Source organism: Monopterus albus, unplaced genomic scaffold (assembly GCF_001952655.1).
Source record: "Monopterus albus unplaced genomic scaffold, M_albus_1.0 scaffold5.1, whole genome shotgun sequence".
NCBI lineage: Eukaryota > Metazoa > Chordata > Actinopteri > Synbranchiformes > Synbranchidae > Monopterus > Monopterus albus.
This window is the reverse complement of record NW_018127885.1, coordinates 33,778-54,517: the sequence shown is the minus strand read 5'-3', so window position 1 is coordinate 54,517 and position 20,740 is coordinate 33,778. Positions and strand designations below refer to the sequence as shown.

The 20,740-nt window shown below is 40.3% G+C and overlaps 1 protein-coding gene across 4 annotated transcripts; it reads right to left on the bottom strand.

The window, feature by feature from the left end:
- Positions 1 to 1,240: 1,240 nt before the first annotated feature.
- On the bottom strand, positions 1,241 to 20,477 carry ppfibp1b (PPFIA binding protein 1b). 4 transcript variants are annotated; one of them, XM_020612597.1, is made up of 28 exons: positions 20,269 to 20,477; positions 16,034 to 16,115; positions 15,067 to 15,272; positions 13,488 to 13,574; positions 13,248 to 13,361; positions 12,826 to 12,957; positions 11,850 to 11,942; positions 10,196 to 10,307; positions 9,960 to 10,004; positions 8,962 to 9,023; positions 8,784 to 8,868; positions 8,199 to 8,323; positions 7,727 to 7,824; positions 7,424 to 7,481; positions 7,013 to 7,187; positions 6,568 to 6,600; positions 5,944 to 6,003; positions 5,830 to 5,911; positions 5,468 to 5,599; positions 5,084 to 5,234; positions 4,840 to 4,951; positions 4,298 to 4,386; positions 3,945 to 4,067; positions 3,677 to 3,802; positions 3,406 to 3,594; positions 2,733 to 2,897; positions 2,362 to 2,427; positions 1,241 to 2,238 (listed from the first exon to the last, which is right to left on the bottom strand). In XM_020612597.1, the coding sequence occupies exons 2-28, from the start codon at positions 16,095 to 16,097 to the stop codon at positions 2,155 to 2,157; spliced, it is 2,868 nt and encodes a 955-aa protein (XP_020468253.1). In that variant the 5' UTR covers positions 16,098 to 16,115; positions 20,269 to 20,477; the 3' UTR covers positions 1,241 to 2,154. The 4 variants fall into 4 exon arrangements, with proteins under 4 accessions (XP_020468253.1, XP_020468250.1, XP_020468258.1 ...); XM_020612594.1 differs by having other exon boundaries at positions 5,830 to 5,916; positions 5,949 to 6,003; positions 20,273 to 20,477; XM_020612602.1 differs by lacking the exon at positions 6,568 to 6,600 and having other exon boundaries at positions 5,830 to 5,916; positions 5,949 to 6,003; positions 20,273 to 20,476.
- Positions 20,478 to 20,740: the final 263 nt, after the last annotated feature.

Sequence of the window (20,740 nt, the reverse complement as noted above, 5' to 3'; positions counted from 1 at the left end):
TTGTAATCACCACATAAAAACATTACCTTATTACTTAAGATTGAATAATTTTTCTCACCCCAATCACTAAATATATCTATACTCGAGCCAGGTGCTCTGTAAATACAACTCACTAAAATATTTTTCTTATTTTCCATTAATATTTCTATTGTAACGCATTCTATTGTAACCTTAATGCATTCAGTCCACTGAGAAACACTGCAAGAAAGACAAGCACTCCACAAAACATGTACATCACACGTGACACATTTTCCATAACTATATTGAAAGTGGGTGTGGCATAACGATGTGCTGGTTAGCGCTGTCACCTCACAGTAAGAAGGTCCTGGATTCAAGCCTGGGCTGACTTTGGGCCTTTCTGTGCATAGTTTTCATGCATGTCTGATTCATTAAAGGCCCAGTCTCCAACAGGTGCTTCATAGCTTATAGGGGTTGAATCAGGACAAGGGGAGCCCTCCTTTGGCTCTGAGGGTCACACATTTCAGTAAGCCAGGCACCAGAGGGCCCCATATCCTAGGAAAACAGGTTTTCTCACAGCCACTTGGATAAATGCAATAATGCATTTGTGTGTGTGTGTGTGTGTGAGGGGGGGGGGGGGGCAATGAAGTCTGGACCTTTTGAAAAGGCAAATATCAATTTTCTTCCTTTAATCACATTTTATATAGCGAATAAATAAACTGTTCCTCTGTCATAAGTTTTAACCATGACTCCTCTTGTCTTCCATTTCTTTCAGAGGAGAGGAGGTGGAGGGCAATATGAAATGTGAGCCCTCTGATGGAAATGATAAATATCAGTTTATCTAATGTTACTACAGATTTATTGTATTTAGTTACCTATTCCCAAATGATTTGGCTTTTTAAAGTATTCATTTTCCATTTTGCATGTTATTGAGTACAGTGCACATTTTGGCAAAGTTCATTTCTGGTGCCTCCCATTTCCAAATTTCAGCTTCAGTTAATTATTTTCATTTAATATTTTATCCTGTCTCCTAAAACACTGCCCTTGTCCTGCTGTTTGCTCAGTGCAGATTTCTCCAAACCACTAGTCACCATGGTCAGAGTTGTTCTATGATGTAAATACAGATGAATACCTGTAATTCATGGCCTCTATATGCAGTAAAAATTTTAGAATTACACGGGTGGCTTAACTCTCTAACAGCCATGTTTTTAGAAAGCATAGTTTGCTTTCAGCAGAGACATTAGCTACATTTCCACAGCTCTCAAAGACTTGATACTGTCCATTTGAGGAAAGGGATTTAAATTACTTTATTGATCTTAATAATCAAATAAAAGAAAAAAAAACATCCATCTTAGGTATGATCGAGGTCTGCATTACAACATTATCACTTTAATCTGTATAAAGTACGTTATATGTGAATATGCCACAACACATTTCCAAAAATAACTCTGTGTCAACAGGGTTCCATTAAGATCCGTTTATGGTTCAAATAAAATCAATGACAATCTCATATATGAAATGTGTTGGATTTCAATACCATGCAATCATATTCATTAGGCTTTGTACTGTATGATATGTATTGGTGCAAATGCATGCAGAGGATTACTGTTGAGTGAAAACATGTTCAGTCTTCAGACCATGATAAAGTAAAGACAATTAATAAAATAGCAGGGATTAGTTCTGCAGAAAACATAGCAGCTGTGTTGGTGTTAGTACTTTACACCAACTTTAAAACCTGCTCAGCATGTTACTTTTGCCAAGTCCATCTCTTCCCCCCAGCATTCTCTACAGTATAAGTATATTTCAAAAGACATTAAATTTATACTGGCTCACTCTAGATGCCATTTTTCTGCTGGTTGACACTTCAATTCTGTCAAAAAAAAAAAAGAAGTTGCCAGTACATAACTGAGTACAAAATATGTCCTGAATGCAGTTGGCAGGCAAACAGTGGTGTTGCCATAAATGCCATAGCAACAGAGACAAACTTCAGGAGTAGTAGTGGCTGGACTGGCTTTGACAATATCACTATCTAAATCAGGAAAATGAAAATACACTAGTACTTTTGGCTCATCTCTGAATGTAACACTAAAATGAAACGTTGGAGCATTCTTGGGATTTGCTGAGACAAGTCTGTGTGTACGTGGAGAGGGTTGGCACAGAGGTTCATTCACAGCAGGACCAGGTCTGGTGAAATTCTCATGCATTGGAGTCTTCATCCGTTACACTGAGGTTCGGTGAATTGGAAATCTCTTTGAAAAATTCATCGTCTTTCAGCATACTCTAGTATAGGCCACAATACAGAATGAGAAAAAAAAAATTAACTTCACAACTATAAGCTTGTGGAAATAATGGTACTGATGAGTATAATGTGTTAAGTGTCCTGGTCAACCTTTAGACTCTTACCGTTAGATTTTGAATACCCTCGGAGAAAGCTCCGATCTGTCTCACAGTTCCCTCAGAGTCCTCCATCTATGAAAAGACAAGCACCTTTCAAATACAATAAACCGAGACCCACAATAGAGTAGAGAAACATCAGTTGACCAGATACTTCTGCTGGTAATGAAAAAAATGTCATCCTCCAAGAAATATCAGAAACAGTGTACACACAACAGCAAAATCTGATCAAATCTTCATGAAAATTGGGGGTTTTCATATGATGAATACAGTAAATACTTTTGGCAAGCTGATTTCAGATGTACTGCAAATGCAATGAGATAATGTAACTACTGATGTTTTAACAGATACAAGAATCATAATTCAATATGCAATATCACCTGTTCTAGCTTGTCGAGATCATCCTCGTAGATTTGGAGCTCGAAGCCCTTCTGGAAGCTTCTTCCCTTTGGCATCTCCACATCCATTGGACACACATACTCCTCACTCTCATCCTGCCTTTTCTTCCTTAGACTACCAAAGTTACCAAGTGACAGTTTCTTTGGCTGTACGAATGAGCAGAGAGAGAACAGAAATACAGTGTGTCAGTTTTATATAGACTCATTTATGAATACATACACAAAGAACCGAGTACATTTACTTCAAGGTTACCACACTTACTTTACAATTTAAACTACTTTTTACTCAATTCAAACCCATTTTCTGTGACTGCACTATTGTAGTATAGAATAAATCAACTTTTAAGGGTCTACCAGTTAAAAGATTTGGTGTTAAGAGACTAAATGTAAGTTGTTGATACAAATTGCACAGATAATGTACATTGTATCTTGTTCATTATTGCTATATTTATTATTCCTTATTTTTATGTATTGCTTTTAAAAACTGAAATTGTATTTTCAGGTGAAATGACAAACCTGATATAATGTCAAATCAAATTACTTTTTAAAAACTTTGTACTGATACATTATCCTAAACCCACACTCTTCCCTGGATAGTCCAGACACTAGCCATTTAGAAGCACAGACATCTAGCCTCCATAACCTGTGGCATTACCTTGACCTTGGTAGTGGCAGTAAGCAGAATGTAGTCTGGGTTTTCAAGGCACTCCTGTTTAAGCTGCTGGGCCTCTGAGCCTATGAGCAGGCTGAAATGTGTGGCGAGGTGACGACGCAGCAGAGTTTTATTGGGAGGAATGTTCAGCAGCAGGGCCATGGTCTCCACGTTGAACCGTGGCTCCAGAACCTGAGGAGGGGGATGTATTAAGACCAAATACAGAACTTTTGAGGACAGTCTACAGTTCCCAGGAGACTCTGGACTGTCTCACCATCAGGCCTCCATGCACACCACTGCCTCTCAGGTTGGGAGCATATTCAGCAAGGTCTACAGAGCGTAGCCACTCCATCACCCTGTGGTTGGTCCACTTTGAAATCTCTGCTGGAGACATGTTGTTCTATGGGCATACAGCACAGAAAAAGGCTGAATAAATCGCAGCTCAGAAACAGAGAGTATGTCTGCATACAGCCATGGGTATAAAACAGTACAAAAGGCTGCAAAAACGTTATTTTCTCGAGTGACTTCAAAAGTGAACACACCTCGTCAGATGGTCTACGACGCAAACAGTTGGGCTCATAGTTGTTGAGCCGGAGCACTTGTATGGCTCTCTTGATACTGAGATGATGCAGGACACTTCCCACCTTCAGAGAAAGCAGGTCATCCTGAAGGACAAAGGCATCAATGATTTACTGTTAATTCAAATAATAAAAGCAAAGTTCAGCTGAAGCCATGGCGATGTATATTAGAGTTTGAACTGAGCCAGAGGCTGCAGCTTTGTTATCACAGAGGGCAAGATCAGGTCATTTCCACTGAAGCTCAGACTCTCTATGCAGTAATACTAATGTGAGCTGGCACCGGAGTCATCAGACCTACTTATCCAGTGGGGACTCACCACTGTCATGTAGTGCAGCATGCGACCATCCACCCTCCCTTCATCAAACTGCGTCTTATACTGAGGCAGACCGATGTCATCCAGCCATCCTGAGAGGAGGAGAAAAAATAAAATGTAGTGAGGAGGTGGTCAACTTGACAGTGAAGCCAAACTGTCAAGAAAAAGGAAAAAGAAATCAAAATCTAAATCAAATCTCCCCTAGCCAGTAGGGCTGCACGATAAAAAGATTTGTGAGCGTGACTGAGATCTCAGTCTCACGTGATAATGTGAGACTGTGTTTGCATTAGCAGGGAGATGTCTTCTCTTCCCGTCTAGCTTGTCATGTGATGTAACGTATTCATGCCACTGGTTAAGGCATCTTATTGCAGATAAGGGAGTGCCTGGTATGTTGAAAGGCATCTTCATGCTAATGCAAACACAGCAGAATCATTGTACATGAGAATGAGATCACATAGGGGTATAAATCACGCTCACCAAATGATTTATCGCGCAGCCCTACTAACCAGCAAAGTATTTTAACTTGACTGGCTGCTGGTACTCACTCTTCACCCAGTTGTAGTCCAGCCTCCCTTTATTATCATCCTCCTCTGAGCCAAGAGCCTGCAGAGCCAGCTGCAGCTTCTTTCTGTGCAGCGGGGTTTTAATGCCCAGCTCCTAAACATCCACAAGAAGACAAATGAGGATTACACACAACATCCTTTGAATACTACACGGTAAATTCAGAGCAACAATACTTCACATATGCCAGCTATAGTATATTTACTACATTCTTCTGCTTCTTCTCACCCTCTCCAGGTCCTGTTGTGAGGCCTGTAACAGTGTCTGTCCGGAGGAAATCCATACACGAGCCATGTTCATGTAAAGGCCAAGACCCTGCTCCTGAAGCCAGTCACACACCTGATCCTTTGACCAGCGTGCAAAGGGAGCATCAACATCACTAAGAAAGAGAAATGAGGAAAAAAAGTAAAGGCTTTCATAAGGCACCGCCTTGTAGCAGTACAAAAAGGAAACAAATATGTTTAAATTGTGAGATATGGTATATGTATTTTGAAGTCGCCATTATCCTGACAAACACTGCTTTGTTAAAAATCCCTGCATTCTACACCAGACATTCAAAACAAGGAAACCATACTCAAAGTCTTATTATTCAGGCTGAATGCACAGACTTACTTGTTGACTCGCTGAAGGTCATGAGACCAACCCAGTCTGGGTCCTGCTGTGGCTCGAACTCCACCCCTCTTGAACGTACCCTCTGGTGGGTCGTCGTCCAGGGTAAATGTGGTAGACTGACTTCTTTTTAGCCTTAAAAATAAGACATTCAAATCTAAAACATCCTCACACAAATTCCACATTAATAAAATTATTTGCTCATCATTTGTAGGCGAGTATAAAAAAAATTATGTTTTAAACATTTGTATCTGTTATTCTCAAGGTATTCAAATTATTTAATCAAGCTTTTTATTAATTAAAGTTACTTATATTGCTGTTCTTAAAATCAAGAGGTCAAGAATCTCATGTAATATTCTACTCACTTTCCGAAGAGTTTTTTAATTCCTTTGGATTTTTTCTTGCTCTCTGAGGTTGTAGGGAGAATGTGGGTGCTGTCACTGTTAGGTGACCTCTGCGGCAGCTGCTGTCACTGTTAGGTGACCTCTGCGGTAGCCCAGCCAGATCCAGATGATCAGTGCCCTGTCGCTCTGTATCAGCTAGACAGACAAATGCCCGCAGAACAATCAGTGTCAGTGTAGGAGACATGCACAGATTGATGGAGACAGAACTGCTGTATGGGGCCAGAAAACACTCAGACACGTGAAACTCCAAGATGTTCATGGTAATGGGTGTACATGCATCAGACACAGTCTAACTAAAGCTGGAATAAAATGGTTATTTTAATTAGATACAAGAAAATTCAACAGTTTTCTGTTTTTAGATTTTTAATGAGGGGCGCCAACGTAAGTCCTTTTAGCTTATAATCTGGATCAAAGATGGGATGGATGAAGGAAACAAAAGTGTTAAATACATGCAGGTGCACAGGCAAATCAACATGACAGACTGGCTGTATGTTGGATAGACAGCATTTGTGCAACAGTGGGTAGTGACAACGGTGTGGTTGTTAAAGCACTGCAGCTCCTAAAACGTGCTATGATGGAAAGGGGTCAATGAGCTCAGGAAAGGCAAAGATGTACAGTGACAGAGGATATATTCAGTAGTTTCCTTTGTTTTCTTTGGAAAACTACTGCAACCCTTCAATAACCTGTGGTCTACTGTACCTAGCATAGGGGCACTCGCACTCCGGCTGCGGTCTTCATGTGTTACAAAGCACACACAACACACAACAGGGTCCAACAGAAAAAGAACAAGACAGAGGGCAGAAATTATGAGTGAAATAATAACAGGACTGGGGAGGTGGGAAAACAGACATACATGTGTACAGTACCAACACACACACACACAAAGAGAGTACAAAAAGCATACAACAGCACAGAAACAGATCACAGTTCTGTGGGCTCCAAATTATGGCCTTGGTCCATACTTTATATTCCATATATTGGGAAAATTGAAGTTGTCCATGGTGGAAGAAAGGCCTCCAAGAAAAGGTGACCCTCTAGTAAACCACAGGTATTTACTGCATTCACAATAACATCATATACAGATTGAGTCACCTTACAGACTTAACTTCTTTTCCAGCTGCTAAATCAAGTAGTTTGTTCTTACCAAGGTTAGGACTGCTGGTCGTCTTCTTTCCCCCGCGGATCTTGAAGAAACCTTTTCCAAAAGATGAACGTGCCTTTCTTGAGCCAAAGCTGTCATCCTCTGTGGTGGCAGGCAAAGTGGCAGAGGGACCAATGGGTGGCTTGTCACTTATCTTTTTAATTTCTTCACCTGTAGTCTAAAAAACAAAGTGCATTACTCATACAGTGAACAGCATCTATATTTGCATATACTGTTCTGGATGTTCTTGTAAAGCTTAAAATTCTAAAGTCACAACGAGAGGTGCTGGTGAGACTCAAAGCCTACCCGTATTCATAAAAAACAAAATCAACATTTTTATGACAAAATCCAGACTACGATATACAAAGTTTTTTGTAAACTTAAGAAAGATAGGACTTTCCCCATTATTTTAACCTTTTCATTATTGCTCCTGTCCAGGTGGTCCTGGCTGCCGGTCTTTGTGGCATTTTGACTGAAATGACAAACAATGTCAATGCAAACTTCACTCGTGGCAGTGTATCTGAGACGGTAAGCTTGTCTCACATGGTCATAAAAAGCAGCACTGTGGTGCTACAGGATATTGACTGCAGTTCCACACACTCCTCTCATGTGTGGCTTAAGGAGGCCTACTGAGGCCCTTCCTCATACTGTGTCTGCACCAAGTATATATTCAAATTAATACAGTAAAGATAGACCACTGTTGGTTTATTAGGTCACCTTTCTCCATCTGTTGGTGTGGACTGTGACACTCGTTCAGGATCTGAAGGGCTTGGTGTAGGTGAAGGCTCTTCACTCAGTCTATCGAGGCCCTCCTGCTAAGCATGGACCAAAATGAGAAAAGACAGACAAAAACAGACTGTTCGAATCTCAAAGTGTGCAGTGCCTTAAGTGAGCTTAGTGTTTCACTGACCATTTTAGAGTTTGAGGTTACAAGTTTTTTGACAGGAAAAAAAAATGTAAAAACCTGCAGCCAACTAATCATTAGCAATATATCAAGAACATAACACCACTAAAATTGATGAGTTTCTTATTCAGCATCTTAAATTCTACATTTCTGAAACAGATTATCATATTTTTTCGTGCTTTATCCTATTAGCGTTTACTTTTCCAATCACGTCCCCCTACTTCTGACAGTTTAGACCATTTGAGTGATATTTAGATCATTTATTACATCATGTGCTTCACAAACCTCATCTGGGCTCTTTCCTTTCAGTTGTTCACCATCTGTAACTTCCTGCTTTTCTGATTCCATAGACAAGAATGCGATGGAACCATCACCATGAATCTCGACATGCTCATTATCTTTGGTTTTCTCTGGGGTGGAGAATAAATAAGATGTGACTGAAAAAAGACTGTATAGTTTGGCATGTAAAAATTAAGAATCAGCTTTTTCTCAGTAGCATTAATTAAACCACCTCAAAGCTCTGAGGAACAGTGTTCCCTGAAGCACAATATGTGTTAAAACCAATCAAACTGCTCACCCACAGGTGATTTCCTTTAGTACTTTATTTAGTACTATATTTTTGGGCTTTTAGCGTTTATTTAAAGTAAATCCCTGAGAGGCAGACAGGAAACAAGGAAGACAGAGAGAGAGAGAGCAGGGAGGAGCTGGGACAAATGTTGGCGGTTGGACTTAATCCGTCACACATGCAGTGTGGTGCCAAGTACATGGTGCACCGCACCATACCCCCTCGGTTATGGGGTGCCCAGTACTTCTGTATCTCTGACATTCAAGTAATATCAGTCATCTACTCCAACAGAAGAAATGTTTCACCTTTCTTCCCTTGCACTGACATCACCATGTCTTGAACTCTCTTATACCGCTGCAGTGACTGCTTTAATTCCTCAATCTTGCGATCCTGCAAAGGAGAACAATTAAAATGCACAATGAGGTCCATTTTTCAAGAGGAGGGTTAAATCATTTGATGTGATACATAACTTCTCAAATGTACCTTCTCTTCATTGGCTGCCATCAACGATTCAACTGCCTTTTTCATTCTCTGCACTTCCACATCTAGTGTGTGTGAGGATGTTTAAGGAGAGTAAAAAAAGTGAGGATGGATAATTAGCCTGAACACACAGGATACAACTGATAGATTTAATACAGTACATTCAGACAAAACAGGCTACAGTATTACTGACTTTCACTGCAGTAACATCACAGTCACATTCCTTATTGATTCATCATATCCATGGGTAAGCAGGTGTTTCCCATGTTTCCACTTTGGTAGATCATTTTCACTTTTCAGAACAGACACAAGGCTCTGTGAGCAGTCAACCCTCAACATTAACAATCTTAGGAAAACTCTGTTGTTCAAACATTTTCCCCACAGGTTTATTATCTCTAAATAATCCAAAACAGAAGTGTTTCAGTAGTGGCCAATTTGAGTGGTGCAGAGTCATACTGAAGGAGTGTGTGCACTGAGGGGAAAATGAAATTGCTCTACTTAAGTCAAAGATCACTGATGTAAGACAGACATGAAATCAGCACTTAAGGACAAAGATACTGTCCCATAACAGTGAACATGACAACATTACAAGTTAGCAAGGCACGCAGATGTTGTTGGTGTGAGGAGTTGCAGGTTTAGAGGTACCGAGGGGTACAGGGGGTGATTATTGCCGGTGGACATGAGGCAGGAACAGGAGTGAGCAGCATGAATGGTTATGACAAACAATTCAGTTCATTCCTCATTCTGTTGAAAACACAAAGCAGACATTGCTTGATGCTGTTCCAGGTTGGACATTAGAAACTATGGATGACCTTGGATTTGTTCAGTTCATACTCGTTAAAAGTTGACAACAGATGTGATGCTCTGTGGGCAGGTATTAGCACTCCAGGGGGTTACAATGGACAAGCAGAGTTCAGGTGGCTCATGCAAACAGGGGCTGAGATGGGTGCAGTAATAAAGTGGAATAATAAACACAAACATATTAAAAAAAAAACCCTTACGCTTTTCTTTCAGCCTCTTTCTAAGAGTTTCATCTGGATGAGAGACTAAACAAGACAAAGAATTATGAAATAAAAAACTGGTTGGTGGCAGATTCTGACTTTCTGTAGGACTTGCTCTATTACTTTGCTCGCTATACACAGATATAACACAACTCAATCATATTACATAAAGTTCAACATGTTAGGGTAAACATCATCCATGTTCAGTGGGGCTGTGATTCAACTGGCTTGCTCACCTCTGTCCGAGTGATCAGCACTGCTTGAGGCTTTGAAGCCTGTCTCATCTTGTAATCTCCTCATCTCTCCGTCTTTGCCCTCCAGCTGCCTCCTCAGCACGGCCAGCTCCTCCTGTTCAACAGAGGATGCCAGTGAAGATATTTCCTCCACACAGACCCCCCCCACCACCACAAAACACAACACTTCAAACAAACCACATCACAAAGGTTCACAAATGCTGACGTGGCATATAGGCATGCAGGCTATACCTGCTCTGTAGGGTAAAGTGTGTGAGGTGGGTAGTAAACACAGAAGTAATACAGTAACAAACACAGGAGTCATTAAAAAAAAAACATGTTTAAGTGATCGGAACAGGAATCACACATGGAGTTGTAATAAAGATGAGCAGAATAAAGGAAATCAGTATAAAACGGGACAAAGAAAGACAGAAAAACAGAACTTTTGCCAACTCTTGGAAAAAAAAATAAAACACCTGCGATTTGAAGAATGTCAACATTTGCTTAAACTGGCACCTTTACAAAAAGTGACATCATGTTGCCAAAAAGACTAAAAGAAAACTTGAAAAACTGCAACAAAACGGATTTAAGGATTTTCCCCCATCAAAAATAAAAACAGGAGACAAAGGGAGAGGTCAAAAACCATAATCATACAGCAAGCACAACAGTCACCCCGAAAAAAGCCAACCTTCATTGCCTGGAGTTTGTGCTCCTTCCTCTGTTTCTCATACTGCATCTGGCCCATTTTGATTTTCAGGCTAGAAAGCTTGGCCATTAGCGACTAGCAGTAGAGAGATAAACCAAGGAAGAAAGCCAAAATAGAGACGCAAGAAGTAAAAGATAAGAAGTCAAGTAGGTGCAGCACCCAAGATTCAAACAAACATATTTACACATATAAAAAAAGCATTGATACCGTTGATTGACAGTATCAAAGGTTAAAAGCAGCTTTACACTCTGGGTAGACTGTAAAGGTTAAAAAAAGCATTGTCACGGTCCATGTGGAAACCTTCAAGGTCAGTGTGGAGAGTAGGAAACATTACAATGATAAAGTCCCATTCTCATGTACATATGGGCATGTCGTTGTTTTAAGACCGAGTTGAAAAAAATCCTGAACCTATTATGCAAGTTAAATTAAGATACAGTATTCACCATCCTACAGCATCACTGAACAAGGTCTCATACAGTTCAAATGTAGTGATAGCAATCATAAATACCTCAACTCAGAGCTATAAAACAGCCAACAATAACAAGAATAAATTATAAATACATTGAATAACACTGACAGAGAGCTGTCAAACAAAAGCAGACTAAGTGCTAATGTGATGTCTTTTTGACCTGACTAATACTAATTAACGTGTGGACAAGAGCTACAGTAACCTATTAAGAACTGAGTGGTAGCGTGAATGATTTTCTACAAATCATAAAAGAATTGTAAAACTCTGATATTAAAGATATGGAAAAAAATGACATGAGAGTACCAGTGAACTGGTTAGGTAGTATAAGCAGTTTTTTGTTGAGGGGTCCCTACAAAAGAACTTTGCTTAGCTAAAGAAGACAGCTCCTAAAAAATCATAAAAGCAAGGAAAAAACGAGATATTGATCATGAACAGTTTTTCATATGAACACAAAGTATGCAAATGTCCCTGTCACCACTCACCTTTGTAGATTTAAGTTTCTTTTCATACTGTAGTTTCTCATTCTCCAGGTCTGTCAGTCGGTACCGCAGTTTGTTAATTTCAAGAATCAAATCCTGAAGGAACACAAAGTGTATAATAACAAAGGAAGGAAAATAGCAAGGCTCCCCCCCCCCCCATACTCTACATCTTATGATACATACGATTTAGAGTATGGTGCTGAGATTGTGCAGAAGCCTTTTTTGTCTTTGCAGTTAGCTGTTGGTTTCCCAGTACAAGTTACATTATGACACCTCTCGCATGCCACAGTTTGGGTTAAAGGTTCATTTACAAAACTGTACAGCTCTTCATACACAATTACCATTACTCATATCAATTTAGCATCAGCATAACATGTATAGTACAGTTTAAACAAACTCTACAAAGCAAATCTAGATATGTTTGAAGGGACTGAACAAAAGGAGAGGAAGCTGCTTGTAGAAAAAAAAGTGATGTATGTGCTGTGAGACAAAATATGGACAGCAGCTTTCTCTTCCAGTGGAGTGGAAAGAATGACTGTGCTACCACAACAATGACATGATGTGTATGTAGGCTTTTCAAGAATTCTGCTTGGTTCATCTGCGAGCAGATATCCCCCATCTCTGGTAAACAAATGATTAACGTCTTAATGTTTGTGAGGGTCAAAGACAAAGGTAACCACTCTGCACACCACAGCTTTTCAAACACAGCAGATACGTTTCCCTTGGCTAGTTCAGTAAATGTCAGTATTTCTTTGTGATGCTTCAACATTTTTCTGACTTTTTCTTACTCAACACACAACTGTTTTGAGACTGACAATAAAATAAGAGGTCCCTCTCCCACAAAGGTGTCAGACAACATGAATGTGTTCGTTTGGGTGGTTGGGAAATTGTGTGTGTGTGTGTGTGTGTGTGTGTACTGAGGCAAGAGGAAAAAGGCAGTAACAAAGAGGATTCCTGTCCTAAGAATGAACTCACATACCTCACTATCACTAAATCTGTCATCAAAGTCAAGTCTCTCTTTCTCCATAGTATTTAGCTTCAACTTGAGGTTGGACACTTCAGACATCAGTTCAAGCTTCTGGGTCTCCAGCGCAGTTCTGCACAGCAGCTCCTACAATGACAATGGTTGCTTAGGTGCTCGATACTGGCAGCACAAATAAGTTTAGTGCTTAGTGAAACACAATATGTGAATTCTTGTGGACTGGACGTAGCAGCACACCAATAAATATGTATATATCAAACAGCAGATGTTTGCTCTTAAGATGACATGAACTCAGATGTAACAGTTAAATGTCCCCACTACACAAGAGAAGCATGCATAGCTCTCACTACAAGGTTCCCGATCTTGTAGGTAAAAATCTGTCCTGAGCTTAGTCTCATATGAAGCACAATCACACGCACCTGTTGCAGCATGTCCTCGGTAGCATTGAGTTTCTCCCTGTGCTCGTCCAAACATAAATCCAGGTCCCGTATCTTCTCCCCCTGAGCCTCCACCTGGTCTGTCAGTACACTTACCTGTGTGGATCCGAAACATTATTCCATTTTAGATAATATGTTTTTATGTGTACCTAGTCTAAGTATACTCTGGAGATTCAAGTCTCTGTGGCACTGGGAGAATTATCTGTGTTGCTACATAGGTACCTGAAGCACCAGAGACTCCTTATCACTTTCTAGTCTGGAAAGCCTTTCCTGGTAGTGGTCACCGCTCAGAGAGATGTGCCCGTTGGACTACAATGACAAAACAAAGTATGAATTAGACAAACTATTCTAAGAGAATCTGCTCTTTGACCATGTCTCTTTTTAAGTGCAAACACTGGTAAATGGTGCAGGTAACTTGATTAATTCTGCTGATTCAAAGAGCGAGCGGTGGTAGAGAAGGTAGCACTGTCACAAGAAGGTTCTGGGTTTGAACCTGGCTGCTAACCAGGGTGTCCATGTGGAGCTGCATGTTCTCCCTGTGCCTGCGTGGGTTTTATGGGTTACTCCAGCCCCCTCCCACAGTCCAAACACATGCAGGTTAGGCTGACTGGTGACTCACAATTGCCTGTAGGTGTGAATGTGAGTGGTGTTCTGTGTGTCAGTCCTGTGATGGACAGGCTGTACCCCACCCCCACCCCCTTGAGCCTGTACAGGGTAAGTGGCACAGATAATGGAAGGATGATTCTAAAAGAATGGAAAGCTTCAGTGCTTAATAATATTTCTTAGATACATCACATTAAAGTGTGACTAGCTAACTGCTTTTATTTCTTCCAAGCATGTAAAACTAAGAAAAGTGATATTGCAAAAAACAAAATTGATTAGACATTTCAACAAATACGCATAAGACATCACAAGATGCTTGAAAGGGAGTAGGAAGAAGTATACACTTATCTATTTATCATGCAGAAACAGAAAACGTACATGGCTGAGAAGAAGGTGCACATTCAGACTGCTGTACATAGAGCGAGTTACAGCATTACACAAAAGCTTTGGCATTTATTTGGTCTACAGCCCATCACTCTCCCAAACACCACTCTGGTTCCCAAGAAGCCGGCATGTTTTTTGCAGCACACTGGCTGCCACACTGACAACACCAGCATTTCATTTAGCATTCCCAGGGAACTTGGCAGAAAGGGACTTGTTTTTGCTTAGCAAACAAGTTGGTTGTCTTCTCAAACACAAGATCATTTGCCCATGCTTGTCAGAAGTGACAGAGTTTTAATGTAGCACAGAAGAGTGAGCTTAATCAGCAACAAACCAGATGTGCTAAAGCTTACTTCGAGCACAATCTGTCTAGCATCACATTCTTACATAACTTAAACTTATTCCAATGACAGAAGTGTTTCTTCTTTCAGAAATATATCAAGGGTGAAATGAAAAAACATTTCAAAGTAATCCAAAGCTTTAAAAAATTAAAGCTTAATGTCATTGGCACAAGCAGTATGGCATCACTTTTCAACCAATAAAAAAAACAATATGACTAGATTTGACACCTTTTATGTAACATAAACCAGTTATGTGACACTACCAGTGAAACTGATCTGTGATGAGGCTACACTATTCTGACAGACAGAAAAAAGATCCACATGACTGTATTTTTATGATCTGGTTCAGAAACTCCACACCTCTGCCGGTTTCATTACAAAATCTGTTCAATGTCAAAACACTGTTACTCTAAAGATATTATTTTGCATGTATGTGTAAACACTCTAATTATCTTATCTACATGTGAGACTCTCACCAGGCGACCATGGAGCCACTCAACCAGACTGTCCGCTGTAGAGTCAGGGATCTGGCAGCGTAGACTCTCCCTTTCCTCTGTATCCATCAACTCCAGGACACCCCTCAGGTCTTCCAAACGGTGAAGTGCACGCAGGCTACCCATAAAAGGAGATGTAGGCGACTGGCAGTCAAACAACCCATTGGAATAGTCCAGAGTCTTGGAGCCTAAATTAAAAAAGTACAATGGGAAACAGGAACCCATTAAAGGAGCTATAATTCCATGAAATACACTGGTGTACTGTCTCATACATACTAAAACTACAGCTCTTAATATTACAGAGAAGAATACAAAGAACATTTTGTGGTTCAGGTCGTCACAGTGATTTAAAGACACATGGCAGCAATTCACTGTGCCATACAAAAACACTTTAACCACTGTTTATGTATTAATAATAATAATAATATATTTACTAACTATTAGTTTGTTATTGTTGTCTGCACTAAAGTGAATAATTTCAATCAATCCAATTATTTGGAGACAACCATTAATTGCATGGTTTGCAAGTGTTTGAAATACTGTGATACACAATACAAACTGGTACTGTATTCACTCAAACATATCAACATTGTAATGTCAGGCCACACAGTCTGAATGAGTACAAACACACAAAAATAAACAACTATAACATCTCCATCAGTTCTTCCATTTAAAGTGGCTCCAGAAACCTCACTGGTGTTTTAGAAAACCTGTGCGCAGAGATCAACTTTATGGAGTTTTATGGCACGCTGATGATATAGCTGTGATGTCCATCTAAAATGTCACCTCTGCAACACACCATTAGAAGACACCAGATAAACTCTTATCAGTGCTGACTCAACCTGGAAGGGTTCTCAGAGACTATGTTGCTTGTTGCTTTGACACAGATACTAAAGAAAGAAACTCAACATAAATGATGAAATATTCAAAGTTAAGATATAATAATTACCCGCTATAATGCCATCCATCTGCTCCAGGGCAGCTGCCAACATGTCGCTGGCATCAGACATCATCTTCAGTCACCGGCAAGCCTGGAAGAAGACAATGAAACCATCTAAAAGAGTCACCCAGTGTATAAACAGATATGCTGGGATATGTAAGAAAAGCACGCCATCTACAAGGCTGCATGGTAACTATGAGTCTGTGGCAGCTACAGAAAGGAAAGAAAAGTATATGTGCCCTGTGCTGAGCTGTTCTACTTCCTTGAGCTCTACGCTGCAGAGATCTTATGTACATTTTGTAGAGGAAGACTAATGAATAAAGCATTACAGATGATCAATCAGGCCATTTATTTAAAATACTGGCACAATGGATGTCCTTCCCATAGGACACTGGTCACTCTGTTTGAAGCTCAGTGAAGATACATTTTAGTTTCAGTCTGGGACATCCGCCCACACAGCACAGCAGTCCCATTCTCTCTGAATGTTTTAATCAAAAGGCTCTGCATGCACAGGCACTCATCTGCACGCACACATCAGCTGCCTCACATCCTGGGAGTGCCCAGATCTGGAATGTAGCACCATTTTCAATCTTTATGGAAACCACCCATAGACCTTACACTGTTATTTCAGCATTCCTCCGGTCATGTTTTCCATTATGTGTAAAATAAGCATGCACTTTAACATAAGACGCATCACAACACACAGCCGGCTGAGAAGAGATGACTGAACTAGAATGCCATCAGTCAACGCCACAGCAAAATACTGAGTACTTTCCAACAATACATTTCTGAATCTGGGTTTTAAAAAAAGACTCTCAGGCTGTCCCACTTCACTGAGGTGATCTATTTTTATAGATTACTGTATTTGACCAACAGTCTAAAACCTTAAGATATTACTTTTACAATAATTTATGACAAAGAAACATCAAATCCTCACATCTACAAGGTGGATCCAGCAAACACTGGGCATCTCTAATTAAAAAATAGTGCAAACTAAAATTTACTGATTATCAAAATAGCTCCACATTAATTTTCTGCGATCAACTTATCAATTATGTGAACTAATTCAAGTTTGTATCACATAAGACAAAGACAAACTGCAAATTTATAAGCTAGAATAAAGATAATTAGAATTTTTGCTTTTACTTTAACAAATAATCAATTATTGCCTGAAACCACATGGCAGTTTATGTTTCCAAAAGATTGACTTTTTTTTATTTATTTCAAGCCTAAAGTACAGTGCTTTTGGAAGAGACAATGACATCTCAGAATTTATCTATGCTGTGGTGGATACACTGAGGGGAAAATGAGAATCAGGATGGGCACCAACTACAGCCAACTCCACACACTGACAACAGATGCAATAACAAATGTCCCAGTAAATGCCCCAGATCATGATTCAAACGGAAATGAAGGCCTGCAGGACATCCCCCTCAAAAACCTGAGTCAGCTTTTAGGCAAACATACAAATACAGCAGGCCAAGACCAGATATGCTGCTTGGAAACCCCATGTCCATGTGTCAGTCAGTGCTAAACAAGTGGAGAGACCATGTCTGAGCACTTCAGTGGCTCCACCCTGGATCCAGTGGAGACAAGACGCTAGCACAAAGATCACTTAACTGAGGAAATGTGCGCTCTCAAGCTCACTTCTCTAACACTTGGCACCACTGCCCAGTGTTTCAGCAGTTAGCCAGCTCTACTGTGTTTTCATGTTTTGGTGAATTAAAAGAGAATCCAGGAGCGTGGGTGCTGTACCAGCATTTGCCCTTAAGTATGTAGTCTATCTGTGCAAGCCCGCTATCAATGGAGACATCTCAAAAATCACAACAAGCAGGCATCATTCTCAAAAACAATGTCTCACTGTCTGCTCTTCTATAAGAACCACTACACCAACCATAAGACACACACACACAGAGGGCTATTGTTCTTGGAAGTGGGGTATTTCACTTAATTAAAACAAAAAAAAAAATTGGGAAGGGGGACGACACAACAACAACAGCAATGTAATGCTACAGTACACGTGGTAAAGCTGCCTGCCTGCATACTCATTTTAAACACCAAGCACCTCAAAACAAAACCAAATGGTAAAAACAGCCATATAATTCATGAGGGGTTGTGGAGGGACCCACCATAATAGCTTTTTATATCCATCAGCTCTGGTGCCTTGAGGCAGGACAAACTAACATATCCTTACTGGACACAAAAGAGAGAATCTTGTAACTCCTCAGTTCCAAGTGACCCGTAAAGTATTGCTCTTGCACACGCAGGAACCAGTAAACAAAACAAAAGCCTCAGGGCCACCTGCCTCTGAGGGGAGAAAGTGTTTACAGCAGCCATGCAGCTGACTTTACCGTCTGTGTTGAGACCAGCTGCACCACATAATGATACTTTTCAGGTTTCGGGTCATGCAGGCCTTGACTTAGTCTTTATTTTCACAAAACGTTTCCATGAGAAAAGCAAAATTCTGGCTTCCTGTTTTACCTTATACCATGAACGCCCTATTAAGCAAGGAAATCCTTAAGGAATGTTTAAGGCTTTAACAAGCTTTTTGAACTTTTCTTTAGGCATCATCTACTGTATGCATATTTGGACACTAACCACATGTGATGTGCCATGCACAGGATGCTTTAAATAACTATGAGCAAATTCTCTGTTGTCAATTTCATCTGATGACAGGTATAAAGTTATTGCCTCCAAGTTTAATTCTTGAAATAAAGCAGTGCAGTTAGAAGGCTGTGTGTTCAGTGATTCACTAGGTGCAGAGCTGCAGGGAAGTCCTCTTGAATAACCTGCAGCTATTTTCAACCTGGGTGATCAGGCAGAATACATCATCACTAATTTTATACCACCAAACAACGAAGCCTATATGAAAACGAGAGGTGGGTGTAAAGCTCAAGGAGCCTTTTCTCTATCTTTAGACTGGGTGGAGCTATAAATAAGAACCTGTGCATATGGTGATGCAGTGTAAGCACACAGAACGTAAGATGAACATTTGGTTTGTGAAATAAAGAGCTCCCGTGTGTACAATCTTCAAGAATTTTTCCTGTCCTCATATATGCAAAAGATCTCAGCAGCAATTGATTTGTGTTGGACAGCAGCACACATTCTTTTCATAGTTTTCACTCATGAGTGCACTGTTTGCACCTTAACTTGATTTAGAAGTTTTTCATCTTTGACATGCAAAAAGCAAAAAGCTATGAAACACTGAATAGTACTGATGGAACAGAGGGTTAGGTTACATACATCAAAACACAGCTGTTCTTTAGCTGTGAAAAACACACATTCACAAAATCATATCAGTAAAATAACTAATATTGCTGCAGTTTTGCCGACCAACATCAAACATGTTTAGCATTTGTTCTATCTAAATAACTGCTTTTTCTGCAGTAAAGGCAGGAAGAACCTGCAATGAAGAGCCCTGGTGGTTTACCTATTAACTGAACTGCTAAATTATTTATAGAAAACCCTGGAGTAACATCACATTAAATACCATACTTAAATCTGACACAACTGTCTGCTGTGCAGCACAGCTACTTTCAGAAAACCAACTTCTGGTGATTTCCTCCAGAGCAGCTTGGTGTCTGGTTTGCAGACGACGCTGTTGTTTTGGAAGGAAGACCAAACAGTTTTAAGTTCTCACCTTGAGGGCAATACAACAGCTGTTTAAATCTCATAGCTTTTACAAAACCCCAGACGCCAACTCTAAACAACCTCCCTTAGTTTACAGTTTACCAGAGAGGCATTCATTGTCAAGGATGGGCACCACCTCACGGCAACATCCGAACGGAGGCAGTGTAGTCTACGCTAACCGGTGGCCTCGGGCGCTGGGCATAACGTAGTTTACCTAGTTTACGTAGTTATGTCTGGCAGAGTCTGGAGCTGTGGCAAAGTTATGAACTGATTAATCTTAGACTGTCCTCCCCCCGTCAGGAACGTTTAGACTCCGGTTTCGTTGTGAGGAAAGGTTAAACTCGATGCAAAACCGTTATCACCGCATGAAGTGTAGATATGTGCCTTGATTATTTTTCGTACAAGTGAAGTTAAGTTAACTACCGATAAGTTAACTTGCGGGGATGCTCGAAAACCCATAAGAACTGTTAATGCAATTTCAGCAAAGTCAACGTTATTCCACTGTAAAAACATTACATAGTCGTTTGTTTTAGACTAAACGTTAAGCCACCTCTAAACCGAAGTTACTGGAAATATGAACGTATAAATCACAGCCACAACATAAACAAACTCACTTACCCAAATTCTGCTCGAAGAAATTTCAATACTTCCGGTAGTTTGTTTCTTTTATTATTTAAAATAACTCCCGTGTGCCTGGTTTTCGAACTTCTGCATGCCCACCAGTGTTACCCCCTTCCGTCCACATCCCTACGCCATGATGTCGAGCTGACATGGTTGCTGGAAAACTCGGTACGTCATAGCTGGAAAATCCCGCCCTGTCTCGGCCTGATTCGATCTGGGATCGGGAGTCCTGGTGCATTCACTGTAGGACAGAAAAGATGGGGTCTGAGAGTTTTACACTTGATAAACACATCGACTTTTGATGTGAACCGACGAACAGGACACAAAATGTTACTTGAAAATTGATGAGTATTTATTTCTCTGTTTATCTGTGTAAAAGATGACCAGAAATAATCACGATTAACAGTTATCTGTGTAAAAGATGACCAGAAATATTCACAATTCACAATTTTCTTCCAGGTAGAG

Excerpts from the sequence above, each read along its gene's own strand:
- ppfibp1b (XM_020612597.1), bottom strand. The coding sequence starts at position 16,097 with ATGATGTCTGATGCCAGCGACATGTTGGCAGCTGCCCTGGAGCAGATG. Across the intron at positions 10,005-10,195 it reads TGCTGATCACTCGGACAGAG|TCTCTCATCCAGATGAAACT; the intron begins GTGAGCAAGCCA and ends TGTCTTGTTTAG. Across the intron at positions 5,600-5,829 it reads ATTAAAAAACTCTTCGGAAA|GCTAAAAAGAAGTCAGTCTA; the intron begins GTGAGTAGAATA and ends CTTATTTTTAAG.